General features: G+C 41.8%; 1 protein-coding gene across 2 annotated transcripts; it reads right to left on the reverse strand.

The window, feature by feature from the left end:
• Window positions 1–3427: 3427 nt before the first annotated feature.
• On the reverse strand, window positions 3428–8883 carry Gnrh1 (gonadotropin releasing hormone 1). Of its 2 annotated transcripts, none has more exons than XM_052191117.1 (4): window positions 8206–8883; window positions 6819–7878; window positions 5134–5229; window positions 3428–3617 (listed from the first exon to the last, which is right to left on the reverse strand). In XM_052191117.1, exons 2-4 carry the CDS (start codon window positions 7041–7043, stop codon window positions 3576–3578), a joined length of 363 nt encoding a protein of 120 aa, XP_052047077.1. In that variant the 5' UTR covers window positions 7044–7878; window positions 8206–8883; the 3' UTR covers window positions 3428–3575. The 2 variants fall into 2 exon arrangements, with proteins under 2 accessions (XP_052047077.1, XP_052047076.1); XM_052191116.1 differs by having other exon boundaries at window positions 6819–6960; window positions 7755–8883.
• Window positions 8884–10271: the final 1388 nt, after the last annotated feature.

A 10271-nucleotide genomic window follows, 5' to 3' on the forward strand; every position in this document is an offset into this window, starting at 1 on the left:
AGAAATTATACAGTTAGCCACACCGCAGATCCCCTGGGTAAAACAAGGCATGTCACGGGAGCTGAGATGGGACGATAACCACCTTGTCACTGCTTTCCAAGCGGAGTCTTTCCCTTCCAGTTGCTTCCAGACTGAGAGGCAGGTTTTCCTCTTGTAACTCAAATGTAATTTATATACAGTGAGGACACAGAGCACAGGAGTGCAGACAGAGCCATCACTAGATAGCTAGATGTCCAGGTGACTTTTTCTCAGACAGACAGAGTCCCAAATCCCAGAAGGTGCCTGAGTGCTGGTAGCACAATTCTGTCAAACGTACTTGGGAGGTCCGTCGGGTTTGTGCCTCTATCCCTAACACTTCTCAGGTATAATGAAAAGGGGATAAGACCCACCCATCAACACAAGATGGCAGAGATGTTATCCCACGCCACAAGCTCACTTCCTTATATATTTGAGACTCCATGGATATGGTCAGGTCTTTCCCGCTCTGTCCTTTATTCTAAGGAAACCAAAGTGAGATTTCTTTCCAAAGGCTTTAGCTGTATGACCTGGAATCCACATTTCTTATCCTTACTGGTGCTTTGAACCTCCCATGCCTGGCTATAATGATCAAAAGATTTGTGAATATTAATGAATCTAGCATCAGTTTTTGAGGTATTGGTACAAATTGTCCCAATTCTCGCAGTGGCCTCTGGCTAGTTTATCTTCAGAATCACTAACCTAGGCTGCTGAGCCCAGATCTCCGGTCCCTCGGTAGGGATCAGACTTTCCTTGTATACTTTGGGGAAGTACATGACTACTGTTTTCTTGGACATTTGCATTCCTCCATAAGTGTGTTATTCAGAATTTTAAATCAGAAGTGCTGAAGGTCACTTGCTTAGCTCATGTGAGGTCTTGGGTTCTCTTCTTGGTACAGCTAAAGGAATAAAAATTGGCAAAAGTGTGAAGCATCTCTTTGGGTGGGTTCAGAGTCAAGCCATCAGTTGTTAGCTACATAAGAAATGGTTTTCCTTTGGGGTATTTACTTCTAGCTGACTCTTTAGATACCCACACGCATGGCTGAGTTCATCTCTAAAGTCGCCTCTTACAGGTTGCTCACCCTGTCAAAATTCCTTCACCATGAGTTTATAACTAACTGGGTTTCAGACGTGGACAGTTAGGAAGATGTGTGTTGAAGAGTTTTGTTCATATTTGCTGTTATTTATTTTGTAAATTAAAAATGGAAATGTATTTTAAAAGTTTATTTTGTGTTTAGCTTGTTACCGTTCTTAGATTAATAAAATGAGATCATGGAGTTTACGGCTCTTCCCTACTGACAGCTCCTTCAACACACTTCACCCTCTGGCTCGTGTCATTACAGGAGTCTGCTGAGATGTCTACTGTGGGATCCTGGTGTCTCTCTTACACAGAATTAATAAAATCTGAGGTCTGTTCCTTTCTTTTTGCCCTGCCCATCCAAACCATCACTGTCTGAGCTGAAAGTTTTCTTATAGGAATTAATTTCACATATGCAGGTTCTTTTGTGCATTCTTCATGGCTAAGTAGGCATATGAAAATGGATAAATAAAATAGAAGTATCTGACCTGGCCCACTTAATCTATTAATTTTAAAAACTAATAATGTATTATTATCTGTGTGTCTAAGGATTACCCTATGTCAGTGGTGGTTCTTAATCTGTGGGTGTTCAAATGGGGAGAGAAAGTTCGACATTAATAAGGATAATGCTTTTAAGATTCTCCATTTTCCTTGGTCATTTGGGCCGTTTGTCCATTAAATGGAAAGGATATGCTTGCAAATACCATGTGTCATCTCAAGTCTGTAACACTAGCAGCAGCCTTATGAACACATTTGTATCCCATTCAGGGAATCCATTGCTGGCTCCAAAAAAGTTTCCCCAGAGATAGTGTTTGATAGAAAAACCCAATGCTCCACATATAATGTATAAAATAAACTCTAATGCTTTTTAAAAATACATTTGTTAATAGCAAGTTCAACACCAGTTTGAGTAACATGAGACTATAAAACAAACTGAAATACTCATAAGACATGGTAGGCTTCCACTTGCCAATCACGGTTTTTGTTTGAAAAGAAAAATCATCAAATTTAGAATTTTGGGTGAGCATTGCTGAAATCTGAGTTTTTCCGGAGCTCCCATGGCTATATGAAAGTTGTGAGGAATTGTGTTGTCATGTCTTGTGACTTGGCCACAATAGAACCAAGTTGATTATGAGGCCTAATTACCGGTTTGGGTTCCTACCTCCAAACCCTTCCATGTCTCAAGCATCTGGCTTCATTGACTCTTGCTTGTACAGTATAGGGAATGGTAATCAGATCCTGCAGAACTGAGTGGTTCTCCTAAACCCTCTGAGCCTTGAGGTTTTTCTTTTTACGTCAAAGCGTAGACAATCATGGTTATTTCCCATCTTGGTGAAGATTTTTGTGCATGTAGATTGAACATGAAGTCTGACTTTGTCCTTGGGGAAGCCTAGAAGGCAGGAACACCAGGTCCTGTATCCAGGACAATCTATACTTCTATTTCTTAAGGGACATGAAAGTTCTAGGGAAGAAAACCTCTTAAGCCATGGTCCCTGCTGTGCTTTCGATGTGGTATGTGTCCTAAAGATTCAAATTATGGGCACCTGTTCCCAAGGTTGTCAAATCTTTATGAAGAGGTGGATCTTTGGGTCATGGTGAAAGCACCCTTTGAATGGATAGATGTGTCTCATGAAAATGAGTTAGGTCCTGTGAGACCGAAAGAAATTGTCTCACTTTATAACCAGCTACTCATACAGTAATTGACTTGCCGTGGTTATAAACTGCCCAGTCTTGGCATCTTCTGTGAACCTCCTATACCACTGTGATATTGTGGTTGCATGACATAGTACCATCTGCCAGATTTTGATACAATGTAACAGAGAGGACCTCCCACCTGTGAACTATTGAGCCTCTCAAACATGAACCAAAAGAAACCAACTTTCCTTATCAAGGACCTAGCTGCAGGGAGTTTGCTATAGCAATAGAACACTCAAACAGTTCTGAACCTCATACCTGGCAAGAACATATGAGACTGGGCCAGAAGGCACAAGAAGGCTTTGCCTCCTCTGCTTCACTTGGTTCTAGCTAACTTTGAAAAGCAGGAGGAGGAGAGTTCTTTCCCAGCAGCAGGAAGCCATGGCCATGGGTGTATGTCTTTTAGAGAAGGTCAAAGATGCAGTTATGATCCTATAGAAGTCAGGTGAACTAGCTTTCTCTGGCCTCCAGCAGTATGTGAACACTCTTCATGAATGCAGAGTGTGTGTGAGCCATGAACTGTGTCTCTTGGTCAACAAGACACTTACGTCATTGTGTTTTCTTTCCCATCTATCCCATGTCCTCATTTAAAGAGCTGCACCCAGAGCTCAGAATCAGAGGCACATCACATTTCCAGGACTTGATCCACCACACATTACTTTATTATGAAGTCTATGCTGCTGGCTATAAAAAGGCTGAAGCTCACACAATTACAGAGATCTAACAGGTCACAAATCTCAGGGTGAATGTTATACTCGGGTGTTGTGGATCCTTCTGGGCCAGTGCATTTACATCTTCTTCTGCCTGGCTTCCTCTTCAATCAGACTTTCCTGAAAATATATAACATGTTTATCAATGTTGAAGTGACTAACTGAAGAATTTTTGACATTTTCTAAAATCCAGATCTAAGAACAGGTGCATTTGTTATCATTGTGCTAGGAAACACGGCACACAGTATCTTGTAGAGCTGTTGAGATAAAATCTACATCAGTCACGTAAAGGATGACTTTTCGAGAAAGGACTGAGTCAAAACAGCTTTGGGATACTTCATGGTGTCATCCATGCCTGGGGAGTTTCGGCGCTGGTTATTTTGATTGGCCTATAAGCAAAATTAGAACTAGAAAGGAAATAATGTTGATTGCCCACCTCATCTCCATCCATTAGGTGTGGAAACTGGAGTCACTAGAGAAAAATTCTTATTTTCATGTATGATTTACTGAGGATTTCCCTGCTGCTCTGAGTAATCAGTAGTTGGCTGGCCTCATGCTTTCTGATTGCCACTAATCAATGGGACAATAGCCCAAAGAACACTGTCATTCAACTCTGGGTTCACGTTCCCCAAGCAGTTTGTTTCATATTTGTGTTCTCATGAATAACCTGTATTGCAGCCAGGGTTATGGAACACACGGAACACACCCCTGTAATTGTAGCTTCTCTGGAGGCTGAAAGAAGAAACCACAAATTCAAGTTCAACATGGGCTGCATAGCAAGTCTGAAGCCAGCCTGAGAAACATAGTGAGATTGTCTAACAATTAAAAAAGCACTGTTAAAAAAAAAAAACATAGAAGAAGGGTTAAAGATATAAGGCAGTGGTACAATGCTTGCCAGTACAAGTTCTTATCTGGGATCAATACCCAGGAACAAAGAGCAGAGAGGGGAGAGGCTGAGAAGGAAGGTTGTATCAGACCAATAGATTTCCTTTCTGGCCTAACAAAACTGGAAGTCAGCTGGGCAGTGGTGGCACATGCTTTTAATCCCAGCACTTGGGAGGCAGAGGCTGGCAGATTTCTGAGTTCGAGGCCAGCCTGGTCCACAGAGTGAGTTCTAGGACAGTCAGGGCTATGCAGAGAAACCCTGTCTCAAAACAAACAAACAAAAACAACAAAAAACCTGGGAGTCAAATTTGTGGCTCTTTGAGTTATAAACTTTCTAAGTTTACGACATAATTGTAATCTAAGTGGAGGATGACCTAGAGCCTTGTCCTTGCTTTCTATCCTCCCCAGGGTCCTGCAAGCTATGGCTGAGTCAAGGGCAGGGTAGGAATCGGCTCAGAGGTGAGTAGTTAGGGTTGAGTATCCTTTAAGAACCAGAGGATTACAGTTGGAAGAAATCTGCTGGTCATTGCAAAAGCTGACTCTGCAGTGAGTATATAAAGGTTATGTAGACAATCAATTTAAGAAAGAAAATAGTTTCCAAACACGAGTGCTCTCTAAGCAGAGTGGACATGCTATGAGATAGCAAGGGCCCTGCCGCATGAGTGAGGCCGGTGGCTCTGCAGTGTGGGTAGATGACGGCATCCAAAGTCCTTGAGGTCTCTAGCTCTATGTGGTGACTATAGTAACTCACCAAAGCTCCTCGCAGATCCCTGAGCGGTGAACGGGGCCAGTGGACAGTGCATTCGAAGTGCTGGGGTTCTGTCATTTGATCCACCTCCTTGCCCATCTGGAGATAAAAAATGAGACTCTCAAACGCGAAGATAAACAAAACAGTTTTCCATTTGCACCAAGGTGTGTCTGTGGAGAATGAAGTCTGTGGATTTGTGCGGCTGAGTGGGAGGCTTGGAGAGCTGTCATGTCTAGGGACTTTAAGGATGTACTTAAAAAGAATGAGCTGGAGTTTGGGAGGTGATGGGGACAGTAAGAGATCGTGTCCTCTCAGACAAGAGCGAAGTGTTCTGAGCCTCATGAACAGACTGTACCCAAAAAGTACAAGAGCTTTACAGTCCTGGCTGGGTTTCTGTTTGCTACATTGCTTTTGTTGCTGCCATTCTTTCATTCTATCTCAATGGGGATTTCACTCTGTACCCCAGATCGCTGAGACTCACTGGTCTAACCTTGAGCTGGCTTCAAGTGGTGTGTTTGCATCTCAAATGGACAAGGGGTGGAGAAGTGATGGTTGCTTTTAAAAGTCAATTTGACCCAATGTAGAATCACCTGGGAAGAGGCTCTGTCTAGATCAGCTTGGCCCAAGAGCATGAATAGAGGTATTATCTTGAATGTTTACTGATATGGGAAGATGGAGCCGATTATGGGAAACACCATTCCCTAAGTTTGGGTCCTGGAAAGTAAGCTGAGTACTAAGCACTAATACATTTATTCTTTCTCCATTCTAGACTATGAATTTAACTAGATGTTTTGAATTCCTATCTTTGTTTTCCAACAATGATGAATCCCTGGAACTATAAGCTATATAAGCCATTTTCCCCTAAATTACTTTTTATCATAACAGAAATGAAAATGGGACAGAAATCTTCCTTTTTAGTCTCCAAAGGACTATGGCTACTCGAGTGAGTCCCACATCCAGCTAGGTTGGATTGATTTCTGGTTTTCATTGCATCCTAGTCCAATGAAATCTGGGACTTTCTTTGTGGACTCTTTGCTGCCCAAAGAATCTACAGAGCGAGGTCTTCAGATTCTCCAGCTTCAGTGCCTTTTCAAAACCAGAAAGTGCCTTAGCTTTGAGTTTCTCAGCTATGTTTTCCATTCTTGGTTACTTTTTGGGTTGATTAGCTAATGCAAACAGCTTCGCTTATGTAATCCTCCCCACCCTTGAGAAGTGAAGTTTGAAGAAAACAGCAAGTGCCCCAAGTTTATCCTGGTGCCAGTGCTCTAACTTAATCTGCAGGACATTACATCTAGTATGTTTCCTACCTGACAACCTTACATTTGATAATTCGTGGATTTGAACATTCTCCATGTTCTCTGCTTAAATGTCTCTATCAGTGACAAGAAACAATGGCACATCTGTCCTTAATACCATTACTTAGTGGCAAGTTACACAAAAGTATCTATATCATAGATATTTGAGAGCATGATGCCTGTGATGCACTCGCTGTCCTACCCTCTTCGTATCTGTCCTGCAGTTTGCTTCCTTCATCTCTGTCCAAAGAGCAAGGAGGAATTGGCCTCCCACTCCATGAAGTATTATCTCACTCAAGTCAGTAATAGGGTAAGCTCAGAGTAATACCAGTGAGACTTGCACTACATGACTCACGCACTTAGAAACGAGTCAAATTGGTGATGGGAACTTACCTCTTGGAAAGAGTCAACCAAGTGTTCAGTGTTTCTCTTTCCCCCAGGGCGCAAGCCATAGGACCAGTGCTGGGGGGAGCAGCCTTCCAGACACACAGTCAGCAGAAGAACAGCGGCCATCAGTTTGGGCATCATGTCCATTCTAAGGGACATCAGGACACAGAGTAAAGAATGCTTAGCAAAGAGGTCAGCACCTGGCTCCACAGAAACTGCAGAGGTAGTCATACAGCTTGTTTGGAGACAAGGAAACACAGAGGCATCTTCCTGACTTTAGCTTCATAGACATGGGACAGACACCTGTACTTGATTCCCACACATTCAGTACTTCTTTGTGGTAACGTAGTCCATATTTTGTTCCCTGAAACCCATAATTCATCCCTTGCCAAATAGAAACTTTGCCCGTGCATCTCCCATCATAGATTATTTCTCAACTCTGTCGTTCGTGGGGTTAGAGCTGGACCATCTGCTCTGAAAAGAGAAGCACCTACTAGGTGTCTCTGCCTAAGAAAAGGCTGCATGACTTTGCTACCCTGTGGCACTGCTGACGGTTTTTCTGTCTGTCATCTAGTCTTTAAAGCATTACAGTTGGCAGGACTAGCCTCAAGACGGAGGGAGAACCAAATACTGATCTAGGGAAGGCACTTAGCTCAGATGACCCCTTGCCAGCTAAGTGTATAGTTAGTTGATAAAACGTGCTTCCAAGTTAATTTCATCTGATGGGAATGAGGCCAAAAACCAATGTTCAGCCCTGCTGGGTTCCTCAAAGGTTGGCTTTCTCCCAAGGCTGGTGGGTGGCAAGGGCACTCAGTCAAGGGCAAGGCTTCCTTGGATACCATCACAAGGCTATGATGACCTGAGCCATGAGTGCAAAATACCCTTTAGACATACAGTAACAAGCGACATTAAAAGCAACGCAAGGAAAACAAAGAATTTTACCTGTTTGGATGTGAAAGCCAAAGGGATACCAAGCGCCCGTTGGTGGGTTGAGTACTTCGATGATTCTGTCTGCCTAGCCTCCTTTTTATATGATTTTTTTTCTGGGACACTGAAGCCTTCCCCGCTGGAGAGAAGAGTGCAAGACAGACCATAGTCTTAACAGTAACTTTTAAACCCTCACAAAAAGCCTTTTAATGGTGAATGTAATTGGAACACCTGCTGGTGTATCTGTTGCATTTTCTTAAGCCTGGTCATTAAAATCTTAGCTAAAACTTTCACAGCTGAAGCCACCATTCTAAGGGATTAAAACCCAGCCATGTTGAATTCCCCTGAGGAAGCTGGCAGCCCAATGCAGAGTTCAAAGATAATCGACATCCTGGGTTTGGTGAAGTTAAAACACACAAATACTCAGAGAAGTTAGGTAGGTGATAAATTCAAGAGAACTGAGTACCTGAGAATCAGTCTTAGCAGTTGGATCTCTGTAAAAGGAAACATTTCAATCAGATAATCATAGTGTTGTTGCCAATCTAAAAAAAAAATCTGATTATCTAATTTAGGGCTGGTGAGATTGCTCAGTGGTTAGAGGTTGCTCCCAATCCTGACGGCCTGATTTCAATCCCAGGGTCCCACAAGGTGGAATAAGAAACCGATTCTCTCAAGTCCTCTGATCTTCATGAATGTGCTACGGCACATTCACACACACACACACACACACACACACACACACACACACACACCTGTAATAATTTTTTTCTTTTAAAGTTGTGTGTGTGTGTGTGTGTGTGTGTGTATGAATGATGAGTACATTTTAGCTGTCTTCAGACACACCAGAAGAGGACATCAGATCTCATTACAGATGATTGTGAGCCACCTTGTGGTTGCTGGGAATTGAACTCAGGACCTCTGGAAGAGTAAACAGTGCTCTTAACCACTGAGCCATCTCTTCAGCCCTTGTTTTTGCTTTTTTTCAAGACTGGGTTTCTCTGTGTAGTCTTGGCTATCCTGGAACTATGCAGACCAGCTGGTCTTGAACTCAGAGATCTGCCTGCCTCTGAAAATTTTGCTATCTTTACCCTGTCTATAATCCATGAAAGTTGTTTCTAAACCATCTGCCATTAATAGTTCTTTGCATCTACTTATCATTCAATATATATATATATATATATATACACATACATACATACACACATACATACATACATATGGGTTTCAATGAGTCACTAAATGAATAAAGGATTTTTTAACCAGGTTTGGCAGATGCTGCCTCTATTTCAGAATGAAATCTGTGTATAATACATTATAAAAATTTGTTTCACTACCTAAGTTGTAAAAATGCTTTAAAAACAACACAATATTTGATCTTTTTACAGCTGTGATTGGCAACATCGCTGGCAAGGTGCTAACTCCATCCATCATTGCTCAGTGTTCTTTGAAATAACTCCATTTGCAAGGATTTCAAGTAAAGAGTAATAACATCAGGCCCAGATAAGCAGCATTGGCTCCTAGGTCACGTGCTCAGCCCTCATGACAGGGTAGGAAGAGGGACTTTGCAGTGATTGTATCATTTTATTTAGATGCTTTCACTAACATGCTACTCTGACACAAAGAGCGCAAGAACCTCCTCTCTCTAGAGTATGTAGGTAAGGCAAGTTTTCAAAAAGAATTCCTTAAGTTTGAACAATTTTGGTTTAAACTGCCCACTGTATTTTGTTAGAGATGAGTTTCTAAATGTCACTCAAGAGAAAGACTGTGGTATTTGGCTAGGACTAACAGAGTAACACGGAGCCCTGCTGTCAGTGGGCTGCTTACCTCAATGTTTCTGTATTTATTTTAAAAATTTAAGGATTTCAAATTATGAATAGGGCAACACAGACTCATAACTACAGGTACACCCAAGTATACTTAGTCTTAGGTCACACAGAGCCTATGGACAGAAACCAAATCTGCCTTACTTTCGACAACATCAAATAGGCTCTTAAACCATTAAGCAGTCAGTGAGGTTTTGAGGCTTAATGGTAGACTTTTAGATCTCTCATGATTGCATGCTTAGGCCAATTTACCCAAGACTTGAAACTGACAAACTGGGTTTAAGTAATTGGACTTTATAATTGTCACAATCTTCTAAATTCGAAAGAATAGTTTTGTAGGGAAAAAAGACTTCATTTTCAACATTAAAATAGCTCAAAATGGTAGCCGTGATGATTTTGTAAGCTTCCTGAATGATGGGTGAACAACCTCTGTCTTGCCCTAATGTGAAATCTCAGCAGGAGGACTGTGGGGCTAACTGCAGCTTGCACTGCTAAGCCAGGCGGTAAAAGGGCTGAGAATAAAGCCCTGGGGAACATGTTTTATCCTGAAATAATAGAGCCACTTTCCTTTGTAGTTTGTCGCTTTTCATTTTAAAGGTACTACCTCCTTGGGGAATTTAATATAGTTCTCGAGTTTTTCATGCATAAAAGATGATTTAAAGTTCACTTGGGGGTAGATTTATGACATAAATAGCAGATTCATAAATGA

The sequence above is a fragment of the Apodemus sylvaticus genome, chromosome 8 (assembly GCF_947179515.1).
Source record: "Apodemus sylvaticus chromosome 8, mApoSyl1.1, whole genome shotgun sequence".
Classification (NCBI taxonomy): domain Eukaryota; kingdom Metazoa; phylum Chordata; class Mammalia; order Rodentia; family Muridae; genus Apodemus; species Apodemus sylvaticus.